We start from the raw sequence: 26,181 nt of genomic DNA, 5'->3' as shown, positions 1-26,181 counted from the left end.
TCCATTTGAAAGGATTTATATATTATCAGAATTTTTGTACTCCTGTAGCTAGCTCACCTGGTAGAACAGGTACTTCATGGGTTTGTTTCCCAGGGAGCACATACACTGGCATTCTAATAAATGTATGTAAGTCACACTGAATAAGAACATCAGTCAAACGCAGAGAATGAAATTGATAATCTCAAATATTCAAACATATTAATATTTGTTACATGAAGAAAGGATCAGTTGCCATCAAGGGGCAGTACTTTGCTTTGAAACCTCTGAGGCAAATTCATTTTCCAGTTCTATTATTGGTGGGTGTTCATACATCACAAACATTGGCATGTTTCCTAGTTGCACTCTTTGCATTTGAATGTCCTCTGATCTTGTTTCCTATGCATGACACAAGAGTCATATATCCTGCTGGTCATAGGTGCAGTTCTACATGCCAGAAGTGACGACAGACTTTAGCAGACTATTATTAACAGAAGAACATCGTCTCTGCAGATCCTAACAGCCATGAACTGTCCTTGAATGAGACATGTGGCAAATACGACTGTGGCTGCACATGAGAAATATTTATAGAGCAAATATGTACAGAGCCTGTCCTGGAAATGTTGCAAAAGAACTGAAAGATTTACAACAGTGGATGTATTATCTAGACATTCATTTATTTTCATATATTGCACATTCCAAACAAAGGTTTTGACTCTAGTCGCTATTTTCATGTATTGATGAACCCAATCTGACATATAGTGCAATTTGCTGATGGAAAATGATTTGTCTGATAATATTGACTTTACCATTGTCATCAGGGGTTTACAAATGGCATTGCTTTGCACTGTTCTGTTTTTTAAACTGGTATCTGCTGCCTCTTCATCCATTATTTATTGGTGCCTATTAAAATAAGACCGACCATGTCCTTTCCCAGGCTGAGGTCTACGTTTTCCAGGCCCAGATCCCACCTGCCTGGATAAATCTGACATGTGTCAGAGAAGCATTCCAGCTATGTCTCTTATAGCACATAGAACACAGCACACTGCTATAAACTCCTGATCATTTGTGTCCACCCACACACAAACCGTCACCACCTCCCATTTACACCCCCCCCCCCCCCCCCAAAAAAAAATGCCTCACAGTAAGCCCACGTCCTTGCCACCCACTCTCTTGCTAACCCCATCTATCCTCCAGCTCTTCCCGGTAATGGAGTGTGCACCCCCCTCCATCCACCCACCTGCGGTCTGTGTTGGGCTCCTTCCCTCATGCTTTCTGCCGGTCTCTTCTCCATTCCTTCTCCTGCTGTGGATCCCTCTTCTTTTTCATCTCTTTTTTGCAGAATCACTATGGAAGAGGCCGATCTGCTGCGCGAGAGGCTGCAGGCCATCACTGTGAGTATGTTACTGGAGCTTACAGTGGGGATATCATTATGGATAGTGTATGCCAAATGTACAGTTCCTTCAGAAGCAGCCATCTCTCTATCAGTAGGTTGTCACTGCAGTGTTTTTCCCTCTACCATAGGTTTACCTCATGGGTTTGTAAGCTGGTTACAGTTTTATAAGAAATTCACATCTTTCCTAGGAGGGCACTGAAATCCTCATAGAGAAGTCTTGCATCATATTGTTTGTGCCTTTGGCTGGTGGTAGTTTGGATCTGGTTTTAGCACATTTACTGCTGTTGGCATTTTAGGGCAAGCTTCACTTTTATATGTAAACCAATTCATCTGTAGCCTTTTTGTGCATTTGCTGCTTACATGGAAGTGACAGGTATATTTCCCAGTATGTGACTCACTGCTTATTAGTGTGCCTTTACTGACAGACAGGACACAGCAGGAGGAATGAAAGTGGACTTCTAGAACAGATTATTTTGAACGTTCACTGAACACACTTTATTCCATTTTCCTGAAACTATGTTCACATCTAACTACATGCTTGTATATGAAGATGTAAGTTACATATAAAAGTCAGGGGTTCACGTAACATATTTGTGCGCTGATACAACTTTGTTCCACTACTGTTATTCCCTTTACACGGCTATTAAGTGAGAGAAAAGAAACGTGATATGACGTGATAGGATTCAAACCCTAATGTGTCTTTGTGAATATGCCATTGTCAATGTATTGAAACAGGAAAAAAGAAGAATACAGGAGGAAATAACAAAGAAAAGGCGAGAACTCGAGGAACTAAAATTAAAACTTCAGTATTTAAAGGTACATATCTGAGGTTTTTCTGACATTAGGTTTGAGTTGTGAGCTGCGTAGGGACTATTAAGAGCTAACAACCTCCCTCTGGTGTCCAATCAGAAAAAAGCCCTGCGGGAACAATGGCTGATGGATGGCATGAGCGGCCAGAGCGAACAGGAAGAAGAAGCTATGAGAGTCCAGGCTCGGGAGGAGCAGCAACAGGCCGAGCTCCTGCAGAGCCATGTTGACAGGTATCCGAAGCAGGACCAGCTGTATGCATGTGTTTGGGGTTTGTTGCCTCTACTGCTTCAGCCATTTTAGCTGTGTGGGCATCACAGCACGTAATCAAAAAACACATCACTTGCTTTATGGGCCATGAGAGAAGAACTATTGGTAGGATTACTCTCATTTAACCCTTGTGATGAGCACTGAATGTCAAACAGTGGTTACCCAGACAGCCTGCAGTCTTATATAAACTGTGTTTACCTCTGTCTGGACAACCAGATATATACTAGCATACAATTAACTGATGTCTATTACAGAATAAAGAGCAAATTAATAAAGTAAACTGTAAACTGTACAAAGTGTGGGGAGATTTGAGAGTTCACCACATTAGAAACCTGTGCTACTTTACCTGGTCAGGAGTGCCAGGTAATGGACTATATCAGAAGATCTAGGCACTTCAGAGTTCCACTTGCCATATCAGAGCCAGACCACATGATTGCTTACTTCTGCTCAAATGGATGTGAGGTGAAGTGAAAGGATGCTTGCCTAGTGAACATAGCTCAGTGAACTAAGCTCTGTCTGCTGCGCTTTAAGGAGTGTGGATAAAAATCATGAAGCAATCTAAAATAAATCTTACCTTTCACAGAGGATACAGCTCATCAACTCCTGAAAATGTTCCAGACATTCAGGTTCAAAGTCATGCCCCCAATCAAAACATGGCAAACAATCTTTCTGGTTCCACAGCACTGCTAAACCCTCTGTGATCAACTTGGTAGAAAGCTTTTTCTTAGGAAATGGTAAACCATCTTAAGTAAACCATTGGCAAAGCCTTCAATTTACTGAGAATTTGTCATATTTTAGTGTGAGTCTGATACTTACAGACAGTGCACTTGGCTTACTCTGTGTTTATTTACATCAAGCTGTGGAAAAAAAAATCCTAAATCCTAACTTTAATTTACACATAAACCTGGAGAACAACATAAATATCACAAGGCTGCCAGAACACACCTGGGTGCTATCATATGAGGAGATTACTCCCTGCCGGCTGGAACACAAGCTTAATTTCCAGCAATTCTGGGGGTCCATGAAAGCATGTCTCTTATGTATCATATAGTTAGCACTCTCATTGAAGTGCATTCTAGGATGTTGCATGTTGTACTGACTACAGTATCACGGAAATAGCATTCACCCTGTTAGAATGCTTACTAGCACAGAATACAGTAGAGATAAATAGTAGTTATGAACTGGTCATTCCCAATAACATTGGAAGAAGAACTGGGTAAACAGTTGAAAAGCTAGAAACACATTTGTAATAATAATAATAATAATGCACTAGGGTGGATAACAAAATCTCTATTAATACAATTGCAAATTAAAACATTTTCATGATTTAAAAAAAAAATTATTACATTTAAATCGGATTTAGATTTTTGTATTTGTTTCTGTGATTTTTACAATACATTGCACTTTCATACAAATCCTTTGTGACACAAGGTTTGAGTGGGTGTTGGAAAAGCTGCAGCGCAGTATTTCCAGGATGTGCGGAAATCTAATTCTTTAGTTTTTTTGTGTATTTTGTAGAGTAGAATCTATATTTTCCTGTCTCTATGCAGGATGGAAGATGAGATCAAGGACCTTGAGACAAAGGAGACGAATATTTCAGTGAACGAGGAGGTAATTTTGAAGCGGCTAAAGGAGGTGGAGAAGACTACTGCAGACATTATAAAGGTAACGCTTAGTTCATTATTTCACCATGTCTGGGCTCCCCTCACATCTTACAGCAGCTCTCTGGTTAGTTTACAGCAGTTGCACAAGATTCTGGTGAGTTGGTTTCATAAGCCAGGCAAGTCACACAAGGTTAATATGGGAGTGTTCCAGTTTGGTGTCAACATCATGATGCAACCTTTTGTTTGACAGAAGAGTAAGTTGGATAAAGTGTGGATCGGGCAAAACATTTTGTTTTATATCTTCACATCATTTTGCGTTTTCATATCGACCCACTGTATTTCTACACAGGAAGTAAACGGCGATGCCCAACCAGGTAAAAATTATTTTATTGTTTTAGGAATTTTGCCCATATATAACATGCTGCTATTTCACAATACACTGTGCTATATTTATAGTCTGATTCATACAAAATCTTTTACAGAGTCAGTTCAACGCATCTACTCTGCAATATCAGATGCGTCTTTTACTCCCACCCTCATGAAAAGGCTCAACAATCCAGTGCAGGAGCCTGCTGGTAAACCAGAGAAAAAGGGTATGACTGGTTTTACAATGTGCAGAATTCAAATTCAATACAAATGTAACTGGTTTTACAATAGCTTTAGAGAATTTATCAAAATCTCCAAATATCTAAAGAAATACTATAAATAAGAGCAAACCAGTCACTGAGATCATTTGATTTACGCTTATTTGGATTTGTTTATGTTTTCAGCCATGTATGCTATGGAGATCAGTGTGGAAAAAGATCTGCGTACAGGCGAGAGCCAGGTCCTCTCCTCAGCCACAATCACTTCACAGGACTTCCAGCGGAAAGGCATTAAAGTCTATGACGATGGAAGAAAGTCTGTCTATGCTGTACAGTTGGCTGGAGACGGGTGTGATGATGGGGTGGATGAATTGAGTCCTCTGGACGTGGAAGAGCTTCTAAGGAAAGCGACACAAAAGAACAGCCTGACCAATTTGGAGTGCCACGAGCCTGTGTTCTCCCACTATAGCAGACTCTCCACCCCGAGAAAAGAGGAGCGTGGGCTGGTTAGCCTAGCTCCCAGTGGTTTACCATCACAGAGCAAAACCCCCAGCCCATTACACCTTGACAGCTTCAGGGAAGAAGAGGATCATGGCCAAGCAGATGCCAAGCTGTTGTCTTCTCACTTTCCACAACACAAAACCAAGCAGTATCTTCACACTGGTCAATCTGCTTATCAAAGTGCTATAAATGGGCAGAAAGCAAATCTGACCAATGTCTCTGTGTACTCAAACAAACAAGAGCTTATCCAGGAGACTGAGAAGCAGCAAAGGTTCACACCAAAGACTGAGTCAGAGCTGGGGCTTGAGAGATACTCTCCTCTTCACCCCAACAATGAGTCTGCTTTCATAGTGGACTCCATCCCATCTGAGCTGGAGTCTCATGAGCCTGTTACTATGATTTTTATGGGATATCAGAATGCTGAGTCAGATGAGGAAGATGAGGCAATCAAGGCTGAACTAGTGATAATTGGCAATAACGAAGAAGAGAATGATGAAGAAGCACTTCTTTCGTACCATCCACAAGGCTATCATAGCAAGATCTTCCAGCCCAGGAATGATAATATTCATCGCTCTGAGGTTAGGTGCAGTTTTATCAAAAGCCACAATTCAGGAGGATCCCTAATGAGGTATAGAGGTGACGACTTTAATGACTCAGGTATTATCAGAAGAACGAAAAGGCAGCATGGCATTTAATTGCATTCTGACCTCTCTTCTCTTCAAACCTTCTTTAATTTCATATGCATTCACATACAGAAGTTTATTGTACTTGCATACCAAAATAAAAATATGCATAATTTTACTCACCACATGTTGCTGTTTGAATATAAACCAGGTTTATCCCAGCAAAAAACACTGATCATTTACTTGTGTGTTGGTGCTATTTCACTTACCTGGCTCAGGAAGGTCTTTTGGATTCTATGATCAGATAAAAGCTTCATGTAATTCAAAAACCTTAACAGGAACTACCAAAATAGAATCACCAACATCCCAGCCAGATTTCCAATTTAGACATATGGCTTTAGATCAAAGTTGAGTCTAACCTAAAGCCACAGTATTATATTGTGATAGCCTTGTGAAAAACCCACAGTATTATATTGTGACTATAAAGAGAGACAGTGGATGTACATTTTTTGTAGGTCAAGTCTACTGGCTCTAATGTTATTCAAAAGAGTAATGAGTCCTGATAGGAGCTGTAGCCCCACTCAGTGGACAAAATTAGCATATCTGCAACCCATGAATTGGTGTGTTGCGCATGTCAGAGCACCTCAAATGTCCTAACCATGCTAGTGGCTATCACAGAATAGAAATACAATATTTCACTTTCACTTTTCTATAACAATAATCTCTGTATGTTTGCATGTTATTTTGTGTAAATACTGTATATTTATTCTTTTTGTTAATATAAGAATTAGTTATGAGTTCTTATTTTACTAATAAATACTTGTTGTGAAAAATTAACCATGTTTGCCTTGATGTTTACCTGCCTATAATTTTACTAAACCAAAATATTTTACTAAACAAATAACATATTTCCTCTGAAAAACTGTGTGCTAAAAAAGAAAAGGAATACTTCTAAATAAATTCCAAAATTATTATACTTTGTTGCTTAATCCGTTATGCCTATTTATATTTCAGAGTTAAAGTGCTTAGTTATTGTTCTGCCACAGAAATCCAGAATGCCAGTGGAACTGAACAGAAGTTTCCTGTGCTCAAAAACAAGGCGAACAGAACTACAGTGCCCTTTGCTGTCCATCAGCCATAACTGAACAGTTTGTCCTTGGTCGTTTTCAAGACACAGTGGATGTTCGAGAGACATTTCATAACATCTGCTTGAGAGGCAGTTACATAATTTTAGAATTGCATTATGTAAGCAAAAAAATAATAAATGTATGAGATGGCACACTTCTTCTTTTTTTTTTTTATCAACCCCCTTTTTGAGTGTGTACCTTGAGGAAAGCACCACTGAAACACTACCACAGGCAAGTGATGGTTTTGAACATTAATAGCTTGGCTGTACTGAAATGCTGTTCCTTGTCTCCACAGTCATAGGAATGAAAACACCTCAGCTAGGAAAACTTGTGCAGCTTCCGCAGAGCAAGACACCGGGCTGGCATATTTGATGAAGATGAGATGAGACGCAATGGACCTAGGGAATGGCTCCCCTCTACACTGTTATTAAGAGAACTGCTATCAGGATGCAGAAATAAAAGAAAAGAGACAGAAAATGGTAGATGGTTATAGTGATGTTGTGGTGCCACAAAACTATATATATATATATATAAAATCAAACTTTTGGATGGCTAATTTATGAATAAAATGAATCAAAATAGATGATTATTTCACTCTATAGTTCTCAAGCAATACAATCAAATAAACAAAAAGCCTCCTGCTTGGAATTCTGATGTGTCAGGAGATCTATCATCTTATGGCCATCATTGCAGCAGAAGCAACTGTTTAGTTCTTTCATGTGAATGTACTGCATGATTGAGGGTGTCTGTAAATTTTGCTGTGGCATTATTTAATTTACAATGTTTGCTATAGCTCAGGTTACATTAGGCTAAGGTACCTGTCCTCACAATGACTAACAATAACTAATCACTGTACCTGAGGTGAATAAGACTAAAATGACCTAAAATATCAGTGATTAGCAATTAATCAAATTACTGGTGTAATTTCTTAATCTCATCAGTTTAAGGATCTGATAGTGTTCATGTAAAAAACATGTAACATCATAAAACATGTAACTTTAAAAACTTGAAAATGAATCATTCTAAAGCACTCTTAATTACATTTAATATTTATCAAAAATGTTTAAACAAACGTTAGGTACTGTCTTTTAATAAATACATAACCCAGTATTCCAGATCTGCAGTTTTATTTAAGAAGGACAAAAACTAACCTGTGTCTGCATCTGTCTCACTGGCGGTTGCTTTCCGCATTAAAAGCTATATCTATACATTTTCAAAGAAGAATATTCTCCCCAGCCTTTCTATTTACAAACTGTAGAGAATTTTCAGGCAGCAGTACCAATTTGTTGTGCTGACATCTCTTCTGGTGCTGTAGATCTGTTAGATCTCTTGAAACCACATATCTGATTTTTTATTTTTTTTGATTGCTGATGTCAGTCGGAACTACATAACCGCAGTCAGGGTTGACAGTTTTTGGAGACATCCTGTGAGAGCAACTCAGTGAACGTATATGTGTGATTGTGTAGCAGAGCACTAGAGGCAGACTGCTCCGCTATTGGCTGCTCCTTGCACATTCAGTGAGAGCTGCCGTCTCTGTGGCTACAGGGAAGAGCACCAGCCTGGTACTTTCCACTTCGCTGCTGCCACAGCACAAGGTAGGATTGCGATAGCCACACTCGTAGAGAACTTCTCAGTGATTTATTTTACTTTACCACTATAGGTAGCTGATCAAGTGACCTGTGTGTTTTATAGGCTTGGTGTTGAGCTTTGCAGTGCTGTTGGTAATAACATGCATCCACTGTTGTAAGATATCTAACAGATATTGTGTGGTAAGAAACCACAAAGCAATAAGTAGATGCTGACTGTCAACCACAATGTCAACAGCATTGTTGGTGATGGGTGATTTTGGAGGAAAGTTTCGTTATGGCTGTGTTTGGGTAAATCATTGCTTATATTGCTTTGCATGTGATGTTCTTTCTTTCTTTTGCTGTGGTGTTATCTTGAGAAGTAAAATCTTACAGTGAACAAGTGTTTACTGTAAGTTTTTATATTTTTATTTTATATATATATATTACTTGGAAGCAACAATGTAAATAAATAATTGAATTACCAAATAAGTAATTAATTTTTACTTACTATTACAAGCATAACATCATAAACCTGAATCATAATTTAAGAAGAAGTCCAACTAAGATGATGTTTTTTGACATTATGTGAGTTGTGAGATTTTGACATTAGCAGGTTTTGATTTCAGAGCATTTCAGTTACCATTAGTGATTCCCCTGCGTCCCACAGCACAACCACCCTGCTTTAGCATAAATATTGTGAATTTACACATTGTAGAAAAAAAATGCCTTAACTAAACATTATTAACATTTTTGTTGGTTGTGTCAAGCATATACGAAAATGACAAATAGCATATTTAATATGCTGACAAAAGCCAACCTGCATATCACAGCCATCAACATATCAATGCAGAGGCGTCTGGGGGAAGCGAAGCCAGAGTGGATGGGCACTCATTGGTAGTGATTACTGTTGAAGAGCTCCCAGTCCACTCTGCTCCCTCATTAAATTGACTGACTGTGGAGCAATTGAGTGTCAACTCTCGAACATCAATAGGAATGGGAAACGTTTCACACTCGGTCCACAGGATTTTGGCCACCTTTGTAACAGCTGAGGCTGTCCTATCTTAAATTACACATAGGTAGGACACGGTACTTAATTTTCCAAGCATGATTTATAAAGATGGTCAAAAAAGTTTGGCCACGGATTTATAAACAGTATACAGTTCACACCGCTTAAATGTTGAACTCGTTTTAGGGATATTTACTGTGATCATTAGCAGAAGCTGTTTGCCTCGTTGCGGCTTTGAGAAACCTGCGTGTGCCCCTGCTGTGTGGTGACTTTTGTCACAGAGGAGGCTAATCAAGCTCTTAAGGTTTAGAGCTTTTGAGAAACTTGGCTGCCTGGAGGTATGAATGGCCAGCCCACGCAATGCCAAACCTCCTCTCACTTCCATTCTTCTCATGATTCAAAGGTTATTGTGCCTTCATAAAGAAAATGGCCTCGAAATTTAAAAGCAGCTTACCTTCAGCCGTCTGAGTACTCAGTGTTAGTAAGTGACAAGGGATTAGTTTGAAGGCTCAGTGTGATTGGCAATGAGGTGAATATGCCTGAAGATGACTGAAATAGGCCTGCTGTAACAATTTTGCCTAGAAACTCACAGGTTTTATTCTCCAAACAAGGCTGGAACCTAAATAACCACCCATGCGATGGGCCATGCATCCACACATACTCATCATGACATGCAACCTTTCTGACTGTTGTCTATTGATGACAGACCAAAAGTGCACAAGTGTTGCATAATCAGTGATTTGCTGGGTAATACCTCTTCATGGATTTTTGAAATGGTAGCGTTGCCTGACGGAATACATTATTGACAGTGACCTGATAGCAATGCCGTATCTGCCAATAAGGATCATGTAATCCCAGATATATTAAATTGTCTACCACTATTGCACAAGTTCATGTGTATTCCTCCAAAATCATACACATTATACATCAGGGAGCATGCAGATTTTGCTGAGGAGAGAATAACTTGCGTAGGAAGAGAACAAAAATGCATTCTTTCCGGTTGTTCAGGCTGAAGCTTGAGGCTGCTATGATATCTGTTTTCCCCTGTCTGTCTTCAATGCTAATCTGATGTCACTGAATTATTTATTTCTTATCGATTATTATGACACAAATGCTGAGACTAGGAGGCTGCAAGAATGAATGTTTGCTCACCAGCTGAGCTGCTATACCTACTGGGCTGTTGCCATGGCACTCAACACTTTCCAGTCTGTTGTTTTCATCATGCTTCATGCCTTTTGTCTGACTTGATTAGAGTGAAATTTACAGAACTTGCAGTGAAGGCCAATTTGGTATGTTCACCTGTTATAATAAATTGTTTTGGTTTTTTTTGGGGGGGGGGGTATTCTTTATGACTGAAGATTACAGTTAATTAAACAAACAATAAACAGTGTATCTAATAATGTTCTAAGCTTTTATTTTCTTTTTTCCTTTAGTGTTTACATATTGTATAAAGTCAAAAAAGGCTTCCTGGTCTGTAGTGGTGCAGCACTAACACCTCTCTGAAGCTCCCCAACAGCCCTGGGGATTAGGGTGAAGTTAGCAGTCGGTCTGCGATCTGTAACCACCAGCTGGTTAACTCCCTTGTGTGAAAGAGCATTGGGATTTAGAATGAATATTACTTTGATACTTGGCACACATGAATTTGATCTTGGTTTAGTCTGTAATTACATTGCATTGCCATCACTTATCACAGCCCAGGAACAGAAACAGCAATTAATAACTCACCATAAAATTTGTAATTCTGGCCCACTCAGTGTCAATCTGAGCACAACTCGGCAAAAGTGTTGAGAGGTGCAGGGGCATAAGCTGCTTCCCTTAGTTCTGTGTTGCTGTGCTGTTGGGGGGAGATGGGTACATTGCCCCATAGGCCTCTGCTTCAGTCACTCCCTCTCCTGAGCTTAATGGAGGCCAGGCCTAATCAGCCACAGGTCATATCCCACGTGGGCGGGAAAACCAATTCTGCAGTCTTACATAATGGATCCATTTAATTCAGTGAGGGATCAGCTTTCTCTACCTTAGCACAGCCTGCTTTGTCAAAAAAAAACAAAAAAACAAAAAAAACACATCATCATAGTAAACAAACAACTTTTCACTTTCCTGTTCAATATTATACAAAGCTTTCAAATTGTTCTTGGAATAATTGAATGATTTTAACACAGAAACAGAAGAGCTACTGAATTTAATGTGAACAGGTGATCTGCACATTGATCCAAAAAAAAGCTTTCGCAGTGTCCAGACATGATGTCACTGTGGGAGCAGGTAAAGGTAAGGTATTTGTGTGCTAAACAAAAGGCATAATTCAACTAACATATTTTGTTTCTTATTTAACTTGCAAAAAACAAATACTACTGTTAAAAATCCATATTATGCAAGATAAGTGCTGTAGAATTAGATAGTTATATAATATAAATGAGCTGACCTTGACCTTTGTGTTTGTTCCATGACAATCAGTAGTATGACCAATTATACTTCACACTTTAAACAGTGTGAAGTATAGACATATCTCTGTGCTTATGCTTGTCTGTCTTCTGAAATCTAAGTAACCACAATGACTTATGGTGATAATTGTTATGAGGGTTTAATGTGTCATATCTATGTTATTGGTCAGATGCATACTGAACTGACATTTACTGTTAAGGATTTTTTTCATAATGATGTTGACATTTATATTTTTTTTTTCTTTTCATTTGTAGGGAACTGCAACTGGATTTCCAGAAGTGAATGGCACAGAACTGAATGAAGGTTACTTTCCCTCCCTGAATCAGACAGAAACAGAGTTGAAGTTCCTATCCAAGACTGTAACCATGGAGACGGGTGAGCAATCCAGCAGAGCAAACATACTTGACTGTGAAATGGATGTCCAGGAGACTGAGTTACCTGAGAACAAAGACATAATCCAAGCTGAAGCTGAAGGTGAAGATGAACAGGCTTGCAATGACAATGACCTAGAATCCCTCAGTACGAAAGTAGTGGTTGACATTTTAACAGACCTGACTTCCACAGAGGAGAATGCTAATGAACCTGAAGACATGCCCTGCCAAAAAGAAGCTCTGGTCTTGGAGGACCCTCGTGATGAGCTTAATCGCAATGAGTCTATAACTTCCTCAGCCTCGGATACGCCATCTAGTGCTGAGAGTGTGTATGAAAATGAAACAATACAAAAAAGACAGGATTCAGTGAAAGAAGAACTGACAAAAAATGTGCCTGTAATAGAGGGTACTGAAGATGAAGAAACACTAGAAGCACTGAAGACAGAATCCCATGAGGCCATCTTAGAAGACTTAAGCAATAATGAAACAAATGAATCCATGGTGGAATCATATATTCGAGAGGAAGTTATGTCAGACATCTCAACAGAGTCTGTTCATGATCCTGAAGACCTGGAGGAGTGTATCATGGTAGAAATTGCTGCTGCATCCTCTGATAGTGAAACAGATGAGAAATGGAGGACTATATTTTCATCCTCTATCAATAAGGAGGATGATGACTCCTACCTTGACAGTCTTGAGCTCAGTGCACAAGAACTCTTCATTCAAAAGCCTGAGGTAAAGAATGTTAAAAACCAATCTGTGTTGGAAGATAATGTGGAGCAGGACATCCCTGTAGAAGACGATGTGTTGGAGCAACCTGAGAGCAATTTAACATATGCGCAGCCCACACAGGAGATCTCTTATAACCCATCATCATTGTTCCATGGCTTGTCCAAGATATCTGAGGATGAGGAGGAGCCTGGTAAGAGTTCAATAAACAACAAGGACAGTTCATCTATTTGTGTCACGTCAGATCCAAACAAGAAGGTGCCAAAAGATTACTGTGTGATCCAGGAGATGAAGAGTGAAAACGTCAGTACAGAGCATGTCAATTTTAGAGTTGCTCGCAATCAGTGGCTGCAGATGGAGGAGCAAACAAAAAACCTGTCACGCCAACCTATAACCAAGACTGGGACCTGCCACGGGAGTCACAACTTTATGTACACACCAGTGCGAAACATTGACAGACCCAAGAGGGATCCTGATCTTGAGAATCTGGCACTTGGAAGAGAGTGCCCACACAACCAGTTCAGCCCTTGCTCAGAGGACTCAGGCCTAGGTGACTCTAGCTATAGGTCACCTTATGATGACCCAGAGACCCCAACTGACATCCGCTCTGCAATGGAGAGAGAAGAAAGTCCAAGGACTAAGGGAATGTCCAAATCTTACTCAAGTGATTGTGTGCATGGAAAAGGAAGAGCAGTCATTTTGAACCCTGGAAGTTTATGTCAGGAAGTTGATCAGAAGAGAAAGATGTTTGAGCATGAGGAAGACAACTGCAAGTTATCATCTAGTAACAAGATGCCATCTTTCATTGTTACCTCTTCACCAACAAGAGGATCACAGAAACATGAAATGGCGGCCAACAACGTCATTATCCTCGAGCCTGATTCTTGTCATCAAAGCCCACGCCACAGTGGAAAACTGGTGACATCTAAATCTGCTGACTGGCGATCAGAGGAAAGCCCCAATGTAATCATACTGGAGACATCAAACCTAATAATTCGAAGTGCATCCGAATTTAACCTGAATTCTTCTTGTGTGGAGACCCAAGAGAAATCCTTCCTCAACAACCCATTTTTCAAACTACGATCTAGGAGCACTCTATCTCTGGTTGATGAAGAGATTAAGATGGTAAAACAGCGAGAGGAAGAACTGAAGAGACAAAGAGCCAATGTTTACACCAAAGAAAAGTTCCTTGCTTCACCCAGTCTTCTCGATGGTTCATATGACAATCAAGGTATGCTTCCATATGACAAGGAAAATATTTTAAAAATCCTACTTTCATGAAAAAATCTAAAAAAATTTAAAAAAAAGTTTGTGTATTTAATTGTCATGATAACAACCATACAATTTATTTTGATTATTTTTTTAATTTAGATAATATAAAGCTAATATATCTAAATTTATATAATATAAAGTCTATATAAAGCTGTTACCTGTTTACTGAATTACAGAGAATATTCCGATAAAGTGTAAATCATCTCCTTCATCTCCTATGAAGACTTACAAGATGGATCGGTCAACCCTATCTTGTGATCACAGAGTAAGTTCCAGTGAATATGGTAACATAATATGTCATTGCAATAAAGTGTGATTGCAAAGACAAATTCAACCACAATTCTATTTCCAAATCAATTTTAAACATGTATTCCTGAATCATCATGGTGTGCACAGTATATCCACTACCAAGTTTCTATTTGTATATGCATGATTTGTAACTCGAGCTGAGTAGTAAGTCTTATGTGGAATGATCACATTTTTAAATCAAGTATAGACAGGTTCCTGAGAGTTGCAGTTAAGGTTCATTTTATCAATCAAAAGTTTGAATCCTTTCAATACCACAGCCAGTGGTGTCCAGAATGCAGCAGAACATAACTGGCCCTGCACTCTGGATTGTCTAGTCCCCCTCTTTAGTTGTCTACAGGCTTTTAGGATTTCTGTTTATACAGTGTATGAGTGGCAGCTCAAAAAGATGCAATCATTGGATACTCAGACTACACATAGAAATTTTATGACATTCAGCATTCTTTTTGCATTGATGCTTCAAAGGATATCTTGAATGTTACTGAAACCATCTAAACACATCTTGCCTATTTCCCTCCCTAGTTTCCTGAGTCCTATTCTGGAGGTCGTCGCAAAAGTGCCATGGCTCTACGCTGGGAGGCAGGGGAGTTTGCAAATAATGACTAGAGAGCAACAGACTGGCCAGTGACAGAATCCTTCGAGTTATGTAAAATAGGGGTTCTCAGCTCCAGCCCTGGTTCACAGTGCCCTATACAGTTTTCTCTGCTTCAAAGAAACCTGCTCTAATGTATCAGCTACTTGTCAAGCATTTTAAAAATTTGGATAAGCAAAGATAACTGTGTAGGGCTGTGGATTCCCAGGACTTCACAAGGGAATCGTTAAGTTTTCTAAGCAGTATTACAGACTTCAGATTTCATGCAGCTCCATAAGCACATGCCATTGCTGCTTGTGTGCTTTTACTGGCTCTTTATTCATGTTTTGTAGAGGCAGAAGATTTGAGCAAATGCCAAGATGTCCAAAAATGTTAGTTAAAGGTTGGATGTTCGGTCTATGCTCGTTTCTCCATATAAATGTCAAGAAGTTGTTAAAACACACTTTTATGTAAGTCTCAGTACAAGGAAAGGAAGATGTACTAAGGTTTCAAATATTCTTTTCTTGCTAGACAAGTTTGTATAAGACTGCAATTAGAATATCTGAAACATTAGCAAAAAATGAGATAAGGTCAACTTTGCCCATTTTTGCTAGAATTCACTGTACTCAAATAACTAACTTGATATATTCGATTACGTGTATTGGTTTCTTTTTTTCTTTTAAACAAATCATATTTGGATATTTAGATACTCAAAATATCAATACTCCCAAAAATAGGGATAACTTATTTAACAGTGAATATTTAAGTGACTTCAAATGCTTTACTGTGTAAATGGAAAAACACTATAATTACACCGCTTTGCAATTTGTTGTCTATAAAGATGTTTGTATGCTTACGTGAATCCACATTTGGTTATAAAACCAAGAGTACTGCTTGCTTGTATCTACATAAGCCATTCTCAAGTATAAGGTTGCATTGCTTTCTATTGAAAAGAAACACTTGACCTTGTTCTAATTTAGCTACAAGTGTTGAAATAACTATTGCAACAATAAATATCAATATGAAAGATCATATTAATTCTGAGATTATTCTATATATTATTAAAGCACAAATGGACTGTATGAGCTTTAGCCTAGCTGATAAACACTAAAAGCTGTAGTCCTCTGGCCAGAACCCAGTTTAGCAAGATCTTTTCTGTATTTTCTTCTTCAAAATAACTTGTCTGTCCAAGTGTTACATTTCACTTCCTAGCAGAGCACGGCAGCTTTAACGAGTCATTTGGTATTAACACAACAGAATGCATGACAAAAGTAAAAAGCTAAGCAAGAAATTATTCATCAGTAACTCAGTAAGTAGGAAACAAGTTAAGATTTAATCTGCATTTTCAAATAGATCATTTGTAATCACATGTATTCACCTGATTTTTCTTGATATAAAGTTTGATTTAATTAAAAACAAAAAGGCAGACAGTGCACTAAAGTTTTGATAGTCCATTTCACTCTTCATACAGTCTGAAGTGTTATCAACAAATGGGCTAGACACATTGGTCATATTGTTTCATACAGAACTGCTCTCCATGACATTTAATTATTGAACATACAGCAAACTCAAATTTAGACTCGACCCAAAATCTAAGCAAAAAAGGAATAAAAGTATTTCATTTCCACAAAATTAAAAATAAATTTGACACATTTGGAGTTACATAGCATCTATAATTAAATAAAAATATGAGACAGCATAAAATCAAAATAAATAGCACAATTGCTCAGCTTCAATGTGTCTCACGATTAAAGAGTGTTATTATTGCCCCATGCAGTCACCAGTCCTCCACCCCTTTTTAAGAAGTGAACACACATACATATATACTATATGGACAAAAGTATTGTGACACCTACAGGTGTTCGATAGGGTTGAGGTCAGAGCTCTGTGCGTGTCAAATTCTTCTGCACCAAACCTACCCAACCATGGCTTTACAGAATTTGCTTTGGGCACTGGGGCAGTTATGCTGGAAAAGAGTCTTCCCCAAACTGGTTCCACAAAGTTGAAAGCATACAATTGTCCAAAATGTCTTGGTATCCTGAAGTGGCCCAGGCCAACCCCTGAAAAGTAACCCTATAGCATTATCCCTCCTCCACCAGACTTTAGTTAGGGCATTTAGCTGATGCTTTTTATTCAAAGAGCAATTGAGGGTTAAGGGCCTTTCTCAGGACCCCAACAGTGGCAGCTTTTGGCAGTGGGGCTTGAACTGGTAACCTTCTGATTATAAGTCAAGTACATTAACCACTGAGCTACCACTGCCCACTGCTTTTACAAACAGTGGGTACCTCATCATGCAGGTTGCATTCTCCTGGCATTTGTCAAACCCAGGCTCATCCATCAGCCTGCCAGGCAGAGAAACAGGAGTCATCACTCCAAAGAACACATGCTCACTGCTATAGAGTCCAGAGGTAGCATGCTTTGCACCACTCAATCCGATGCCTGGCATTGTGCATGGTAACGTAAGGCTGGTACGCAGCTGCTCGGCCATGAAAACCCATACCATGAAGCCACCAGCAAACAGTTTTTGAGCTGATGTTAATGTCAAAATTGTTTTGGAACTCTGGACTGTTGGCGACTTTTAGACATTATGCACCTCAGCACTTAGCGACTCTGCTGTGTGTGGTCTGCCACTTAGTGGCTGAGTTGCTGTAGTTCATAAACACTTCCACTTTTCAATAATACCACTCTCACTTGACCATGGAATATCTAGGAGGGACCGAATTTTATGAACTGACTTGTGCAATGGTGACATCCTGTTAAAGTATCATGCTCAAATTCAGTGAGCTCTTTAGAACGACCCATTCTTTCACAAATGTTTGTAGAAGCAGAGCATGGCTAGGTGCTTGATTTTACTCATGGAACTGAATGAAACACATGAATTAAAAATATTAAGAGGTTTCTTTTGTCCATATTTTATATTTTGTTCCAATACTTTCGTCCATATTCACACACACACACACACACACACACACACACATACATACACGTATTAGTGGAAGCTAATTATTCAAGTATAAGTATTCAAACTTAAAAAAAAATATTGATTCAATTACTATAAAATTGATTTAAAATGTAAAAATTTGCATTCTATACTTTCACCTAAAATTATCTTTGGTATCTTGAATCTAAACTCAAATGTTGACACACTGTCCTCCTTGGAACACTCTGACTTTAGCTGCCCAAGGAAAGACTCTGTGGTAACTAAAATGTAAAGTCTTCAGCATCTGATGGGACAGATTCAGTGCAACAGCTGGCGTAAGACACACAGAGTTTGTGTCTATGTACGTCATATCCTGCTGATGGTGCCCAAGAGAAGAGTCAGACATACAAAGTTTCCACACAGGTAGATTACTAAAACAAGCTTTTTAAAACAAGTCCCCTGCAACAGGAAATAAATGTATATTAGGTTAGTTCATTTGGAGGGAAAACAACAGAAGAAAACGGACTAAGTGGTATTTGTATTGCCCTACCTTAATGTAGCTCTCATTATCACAGGGAACAAACAGAATCGCTTCTTTGTCTTCAGTTTGTATGTTTTCAGTGAAGATTTGAAAGGTTTTGAAAAATTGCCCTAAAACAAGATTAACAAAATATATACAAAGTGAATAACAATACAGTTGGACCATAGGAAAAAAAAAAAAAAACAGTGCATGTTTAGTACATGTACTTTATTCATCTAAGACATTTCACAGGGATTGTATGGGATCATTTTTTGCTTCCGTTGTTTATTGTAATGTGTTGTTCTGACAAGCTCCAGAATGACATTTAAAATTATTACTATTCAGATTCACACACCAATTGTTAAAAAGGTACCCTAAAAGCCTTTTACAGTCTAATGCAATCTGACTGTACAATTGATTTTCTTCCCACTAGCAAAGTAACTTTAATCACTGCCACGGCACAAATTATTGCTTTACCTGGACAGATAAGGTCCTCTGAGAGTAGGAAGAGCACTAAAAGCCATGTAACAGAGAGAGCTATTTATTGCAAATGGATTTGTTAAATGTACTGACCTGTGGGGAAAAGCCCTCTCCTGTGTACTTCCAGAACTATGTCTGCCAGCACAAACCAGACCACATGTCCAGCCAGGAGGCCAGTGGTCCAGGGAGCAGGGAGCAGCAGGGCCTGCTGGTGAATGCCCAAGAAGATGGCCACAACTAAAGCAAGAGGTAAAGCAGGGTTATTTCCATTTTTTCTTATTACCTTGGCCCCCCATTACTGTTTTTGGATTTTGATTGCATTATGCTGCCTTTGTGTTAACCAAAGTTTAAGAATTAATGTTCTTCATGCTATATATTCACAGTTGCTTTATATTTGGTTGACAATTTTACTTACTTGTGGACAACATATAATTAAGTAAACACATCCATGACATTATTAAGAAGCAGCTACAGCTTCCTCGTTTACACTGCAATCTATTGTTCTACATTTATGGCATTAGCAGACGCCCTTATCCTGAGCGATTTGTTTTGTTGTTTAATTCAAGTATCCTTATCGAGCAGAAATAGGTTAGAACCCTTAACTGAGACACTGCTAGAATTGAGCGCTAGTGCTAAAATCTAGAAAGAGAGCTACAATACAGTATAGAATATAGAATACAACACAACACAATTTGAGAACAATTACTAAACAAGACAGGTCAAATGCAAATATAAACTTCTTACAAGTGCATCATTATGTTTACAGTAGAAAAGCACTAATTAATCTGGTTTATTAAAATATTGCTTTAAAGTTTTACTCCTTTAATAATGTGTGTAACTCAGCAATGCCATACTCCATCCATGGCTGTAAGTGCAAGTTACAGAACTGCCCACGTTTCACTTGGGAAGGAATGTACAAGCCAGGGCCTTTACAGATAACTAGCAGGTTACATGGTAAAGTCCAGTGGGAAATACTTTATCTGACAACTGCATCAAAAGTTTTCTTCATTTTATATCTTCAATTAACACCTGTATTGTATCATTTAGCCATTTATGTCCCTGTAGTTGACCACTAAAACTACTGAGCACTTGGTTAGAGACAATTGCACACAGACAGAGATTTTACAGCAACTGACTCTTTTGGTATAGTGGCTATAAAGAATGATCATTATTTTCTCACATACCAGCAATCACCTGAGCTACAGTGCCTGTGCCCAAATGGACCCAGTTGAAAATGTATCTCCTACAAATAGAAGAAGACTTAGAAAATTAGCAAGACGTGCTATATGAATAAAATCTATTCATATATAAATTCAGATATTTGAAATTATTGGTATTTATCTTCAAAAAGTTCACTCTAAACAAATTATTGGGGCCCACCAAACAAAGCACAAAAATATAGTGTGGTTTTACCTGGAGGAGTCTGCTGCAGGTCTAAACAGGGCCACGATGGGTTGGATAACAGCCAGAAGCATGACAGTACAACCCAGGTAAGGATGTGATCCTGCACGCTTAGGAAAGCATACACAAGCAATTATCTCAGAGGACATGACTACTAATAACCTTTTCATTCCCACACCTCAGTCTATAAACAGAGGAGCAAGAAAACAGCACAGTGGCCAGAAAGACAGCGTTTAATGAATGGCACATATCCAACGCCATGAATACTCAGAAATTTTGTCCTGTGGCGTGGCTGTAGAAGTGACAGGCAGTCTACATCTTTATCAATACAGTGGTGAAAAGATGACCTCTGGTGGTGATCTGTAACCACAGACATTACTTTAATGACTCTTGAATCACCATTATGCCCTGATTTTCTGCTCTCCTACTAAAAAATTGTCAGTGTGGACCAGAATACCATTGTGCTCAGTCCTCAGCAATATGGAAAGTGTGCCAGATTCCTTTAGGTGTAATTATAACAAATGGCCTGACATGTATGTTCCTGCTCTCTCAATTTCTTCCCTTTTATTCTGCATGGAAAGACTGCATGCAAGATGACATTTCCACATGCTGAGGGACAGTCATACGGACATACATTTGGTGGCGGGGGCTGACAGAGAGAACATGACACACTGCTAAATAATGAGCATGAGTCACACAGACATACTAAGTGAGTGTGAGTACCTTGCTCCAGCCTCTTCTGTATATAAAGGGTAATATGAAGCCAGTGCATGTCAGAAGGACGGTGAGGATCATTAGAGCTCGGTGAAACTGTGAACAAAACAGACATTAGTGACAACTTATGAGGAAACCCCCACAAACAATCAAACCTTCAGCTCAACACTCATACCTGAAACCAGACCCTGTGTCCACACACAGTGGTTTCAGGCCAATCAGGTTTGAAGTATCTGGCCATAATTACTCCTGTGCTGACCGTCGTCATCCAGGCAATGAGCATGAACACACCTGCATACAGAGAGAGCTGTTACCCATTTTAATTGGTTATCACTATTTATGGCTTGAATAAGGAGCCATATTCCACAGGCTCCTACATCACAGTTTAAACTCACCGTGAAATTTGATGAGCAAGGGAGAGCGAGAGCCTCCCAGATCCTCTGGAGGCCCGGTAATAACTACCTGACTTTCTGAAATGAGGGGCTGCCGGTCATGTCTGTGGGTTCGCCCTACAGTTAATAGGTGAAAGGAGATTACTGAACTCATCTAAATGTCAGCAGTACACTTAGAGACTGGCTGAGGAAAATAAATACACAGAAAACTGTGATTCACCATTGTCTACACGACCATGAGCCATGAATAGGTAGTATGTCTGATCCAAGTCAAATCGATTTTGGCTGCGGCCTGGGATGCGTATGTTTCTGCGGAAGCTGCACTGGATGACTCCATCAGACAGCCTCCATGCCATGTCTCTTAAAACATTCTACAAAGATCAGAGAGGAGAGATGGCAGCAGATCAGAAATATTACTGAAATATAAGTACTTTTAAAGGTTCATTTGGAAATGACATTACAACATCAGACAACTTCAAGTTGTGTCACAAATGAGGTGCATGTGTATTCGTTTGCAATTCTGACTACTCTGGATCAGCTGTCACATTAAGATATGAAATTATGAATCAGTACGAGAAAACATCTGCCCACATCTGATGCAGGTGTATACCTCAGAAGAAGTTACTGGATGTGTTCTTTCCACAACATAAGCAGCACTGATGTCCACATGGTCGGTGTAATTAATACACAAGTAGACATCATCATGCCCCTACAAATAAAAACATGATTGTCTTTCATCATACCAGACCACATGAAGAGATGATAACAAATAACATTGCTGAAAGATGTTAGGGTAAACAATGAATCACATTACCATCCATTTATCTGTTGATAAGGCAAAGGAGACATAACCTGAAGCTAACCCACTGAGTTCAAACACCACACTCTGGTCTTCAGTCCAGAAGGACAGGAAGTAACAGTGAGGACTGCTGTGTGGGTCACAGCCAACTGGGTCTCTCAGACATGACTTCTTAAATCCACAGCCTTCTGAGCTGAACTATGGAAGAGAAAAACCACACACACACACACACACACACACACACACACACACACTTAATAATAGGATTTAATTATGACTGTATAAATTATTCCTCAACTACTTGAAGTCTAATATGTTTCCAGCAATATTAAAATGAATGCTACAATACTATAATACATTTTTAAAAATTAATGTATAATACTATGAAGAGAGAAGCATATCAATTACAACAAATAGTAACTCCATAGTTCCATATACTTTTACTAGACCTTGCTTTTCACAGTCATACTGTGAGGCTCAAACTGAGCTGCTCTGGATAGAGCTATAAGAGACAAAATTTCAGAGTATTAAACACATGTCAAGCGGAGAATTATGCTGTAGGTTTTACACACAATACGCACTTCTGGGAAGTTAATACATTGGCTCAAGCATCTTAAATAGTAGGATTTTCAGTTCTGAAACAGATACTTTTCCAATTAAGGCTTTGTTACAGTTGTTGCAACGCAGTCCTAAAAACAATTTCAGGCTTTTGAGGAGGCCCATGGGTGTACAAACCTCTCAGAGATTGTCAAATGGTATCAAAAATCATTGTTTCATGTAAAATTAGATTTTAGACAACATAAATCTAAAGCTCTTGCCAGACCTACAGGGCGGGAGAGAGAGGTTGCGGCTGTGGTTGTCTTAGCTCCAGCAGTAGACTGTGGTGGGAGAGGAGATGTGTCATTCAGAGACACTACTGGACCTAGGATCCTGGCCCAGTACAAATTGTATTTCTGAACCACGGTCACCCTGAAACACACACAGAGCACAAAAATATGAATTCCTGAGTGAGAAGTTACAATCAATCAGAGAAGCAATGTGCACAGACACTCACTGAAACCGGATTTTAGAAGGAGAGTTTTGCGGTGCAGTCCAGAGGACCTGAACTTCAGTCTTATGGGTTGAACTGGTGTGACTCACTGCAGAGCCCTTTGAAAATGACAGGAGGTGCATTATGGAACTGGGTTACACAAACCACTATTTTGATTGAAAAAAAACAAAAAAACAAAAAAAAAACCACACACCAACAAAAAAAGCCAATAGGTAAATAAGACTCTGGAGTTGCTGACCTCTATATTGTTACACTGCAGAAGCTGTGACACAGCAGGTTCAAGGAGAGCAAAGGAGCCAACAGCTCCAGCAGAAGGATGCCCAAAGTCTCGGGCTTGAATGAGGAAGCCACTGAAGTAGAGCTTGGAGTCAGAACTACCGGTGGATAATGTCACTACAAAAACAAAAGAGAGGAGGCTTTAAAAACAGGCAGACAGACATAAAAAAATACAATTAATAATTGATATTTTTTATTTAACAAATATAATGGCAGCTTGATTTACTGTGATAGGACTGGTATATTTCACACAGTTTAAAATCATACAAACACAATCCATGTGCTGGAGAAGCATTAACAACAAAGGCAAACTTATTATCAAATCTTGTTAGAAGAAAATGCAGGAGGACAGTTTAAACCCTTCAGACTCTGTTAACCCTTCAGTGGATTCAGACTCATTTCTCACTCGTGTAGCTACACAGATTTCATATTAAATTCAATGTGGCTACTGCATAATTCATAGTAGTTACTGAATAACAGGCCTTAAATGTAGAAACTAAATAATACATTTTTAGTGATTAAAAAAAAAAAAAAAAAAAAAAACACAGATAGTGTAAATAATTCTGGAGTCACAATTAAAACATCCGACCTAGCTAATTCCTTGTGAGTGATGGGGGAATAAATCTGCCTTGTTTTAAATGACTTCTCCCAAAGAGTAAAGCTAAACTTGCTGGTACTTTAAGTGTCACAACACATGAATATAAATATTATGTTAAGACCACAAAAACATTAAACCATTCTCTTTCATCCAAGAAGAGCAGAACTTTGCATTACTCATTCCACTTTTGCTCATCATCATCAAGGTTTTCAGCCTTGTGATCAAAATGAGCAGTGTTTGTTCTCAGTGTTTTTGGAAGGGACACATGAAAAACATCTTAAATGGAAATCTGAATTTTTGTTTTCTGCACACAACTCTTTATATTTCTACTCTGAACAAAACAGCTACAATAGTATGGATTACAAAAAATGAATCATATAATCCAGGCCGACAAAACATTATTGCAACATGGGGGCGTCGAATGGAGTTGCGACTAAGCCTAAATAAATAAGACCTATAATTCAGGATCAAGATCCGAATACCTTTAATCTGGCCGCCAGGGCTGAATTTAACCTTATCCACACTGATGTTGTATGGTGAAGGTTCAGAGCTGGAATGATGGCTGTGAAGTGGAATCATGTCCTCACAAGCTTCTACTACTTTCCCATTTTTGTAGCAAGTGACTATCTTTAAACATGCAACAAACAGCACCAACAGAGGCCAAACCTTTACAGAGATCTGGAAAAAAAAGAGAAAAGCTTTTTCTGGCACAAAATACCTACCTGCTGATTATGAGAATATTATTTAATTGGGTGGCAACATTTCTAATACCATATCTAACCGCACCCTGAAGTAAAAAAGCAGAAAAGGTGGGTCAGGGTATTGCTACTGTTCGTTACTACATAACATCATAATCACTAAACTACATAATCAGTCCTTGCCAAACAACCTGCAGGTTAAGATAAAAGAGCGCCTCTCGGTTCGTCACACAGGCATATTAGTTTATGAACACAATTCTGTTGTATACTATGAAGAACTCCGACAGCCTTTTGTCTTTTACAGAACAAAGATCGACAAAAAACAATGCACTGAAATATTGTCTATAACCCTCATACTTTAGTAGCTACCACTCCGATGGTGATCGACTCTTCACGCGGACAAATGTAAATAAATGAGCCATCTAGTTATCTTACTGTTTAGCTAGTTTAGCTCTTCTACTTGAATAGTGGGTTATTCTAGCTAGCCTTAGCTAAGCTAGCTCTATTACCTAAATATAAACTAAACTCGCTAGCTGGCTAGCGTTAGGTTAGCTAGCTAACTAAATTATTTATTGACAAACATAAAAACCTTTCTCGTTACAATGTGTAGCCACAATAAATCAAGGTCATGCTGTTCACCACTTTAACTCACTCCACAAGTTTCTGACAAGTTAATATTAAAATGGTATGTTATTATGATGACTGCTTAAGTAAAAGTCAAATTCCATCTACGTTGTTTTCTAGATAACTACTTATCTAGCTGTCTAGGTTAACTAGCCAAGTAAGTTTTTCTGGCCGTAACTTACATGACATGCACGAAACGTGCTAGCTATATAACGCTAGGTTACCTAACTAACTGCCTAACGCTAAGTGAGAAGTTTTTGTACAGGCTTCACACCGATATCTGCATCAATTCAAATTAATTTGATTATGGAATTTAACATAAAACAAACATACCTCCATCATTCTGAATCAGAAGAGACACCAAAGACTGCAAGTAAAATGACAACGCTCAGCCTAACATATCCGCCTCTCTCCAAAACATGTCCAATGCTATAGCGAATTTCCTATGCGCGGCTATTACACACATAGCGGTCCGCTAACAATGTCAAGGTCCGGATAGTCTGTCTTCATTCCTCCACTTCATTCCTCATTTTATCCTCATCTCAATATTTCCATTTA

General features: G+C 38.8%; 2 protein-coding genes across 6 annotated transcripts in view; one reads left to right on the top strand and one right to left on the bottom strand.

Annotated features, from left to right (window-relative positions):
* palmdb (palmdelphin b) overlaps positions 1-16,182 on the top strand; it is a 22,991-nt gene extending 6,809 nt beyond the window's left edge. Inside the window, exons 2-10 of one of the 5 annotated variants that reach the window (XR_003411043.2) lie at positions 1,319-1,370; positions 2,108-2,188; positions 2,282-2,412; positions 4,000-4,114; positions 4,403-4,427; positions 4,536-4,646; positions 4,824-5,795; positions 6,776-6,980; positions 7,184-7,221. Coding sequence is in view for 4 of the 5 variants with exons in the window: in XM_027016091.2 (XP_026871892.2) it covers positions 1,326-1,370; positions 2,108-2,188; positions 2,282-2,412; positions 4,000-4,114; positions 12,156-14,232; positions 14,450-14,538; positions 15,102-15,185 (2,622 nt within the window). In the remaining variant the exon portion in view is untranslated. Of the gene's footprint in view, positions 1-1,318; positions 1,371-2,107; positions 2,189-2,281; positions 2,413-3,999; positions 4,115-4,402; positions 4,428-4,535; positions 4,647-4,823; positions 5,796-6,775; positions 6,981-7,183; positions 8,021-8,075; positions 8,484-10,854; positions 11,728-12,155; positions 14,233-14,449; positions 14,539-15,101 lie in introns of those variants that run through there. The other 4 variants (XM_027016118.2, XM_027016091.2, XM_027016108.2 and 1 more) reach the window with 4 other exon arrangements.
* A 1,156-nt stretch (positions 16,183-17,338) lies between these two features.
* On the bottom strand, positions 17,339-26,156 carry frrs1b (ferric-chelate reductase 1b). Its single transcript, XM_027015026.2, has 16 exons — positions 25,957-26,156; positions 24,784-24,979; positions 23,666-23,820; positions 23,431-23,525; positions 23,204-23,345; positions 22,392-22,574; positions 22,188-22,286; positions 21,798-21,948; positions 21,581-21,694; positions 21,361-21,476; positions 21,195-21,281; positions 20,484-20,581; positions 20,255-20,313; positions 19,164-19,307; positions 18,621-18,721; positions 17,339-18,529 (listed from the first exon to the last, which is right to left on the bottom strand). The coding sequence occupies exons 1-16, from the start codon at positions 25,963-25,965 to the stop codon at positions 18,437-18,439; spliced, it is 1,842 nt and encodes a 613-aa protein (XP_026870827.2). The 5' UTR covers positions 25,966-26,156; the 3' UTR covers positions 17,339-18,436.
* Between the last annotated feature and the right edge of the window lie 25 nt (positions 26,157-26,181).

The sequence above is a fragment of the Electrophorus electricus genome, chromosome 10 (assembly GCF_013358815.1).
Source record: "Electrophorus electricus isolate fEleEle1 chromosome 10, fEleEle1.pri, whole genome shotgun sequence".
NCBI lineage: Eukaryota > Metazoa > Chordata > Actinopteri > Gymnotiformes > Gymnotidae > Electrophorus > Electrophorus electricus.
Note: the sequence above shows the minus strand (reverse complement) of the source record. Positions and strands in the feature narration are given on the sequence as shown.

Bases quoted from the DNA above. Each gene is read 5' to 3' on its own strand.
- frrs1b (XM_027015026.2), bottom strand. The intron at 19,308-20,254 runs GTATGTGAGAAA...CTCTTGCTTTAG, and splicing joins TGTAGCTCAGGTGATTGCTG to TTGTGGCCATCTTCTTGGGC. The intron at 18,722-19,163 runs GTCAGTACATTT...ATCTTGTTTTAG, and splicing joins GAGAGGGCTTTTCCCCACAG to GGCAATTTTTCAAAACCTTT.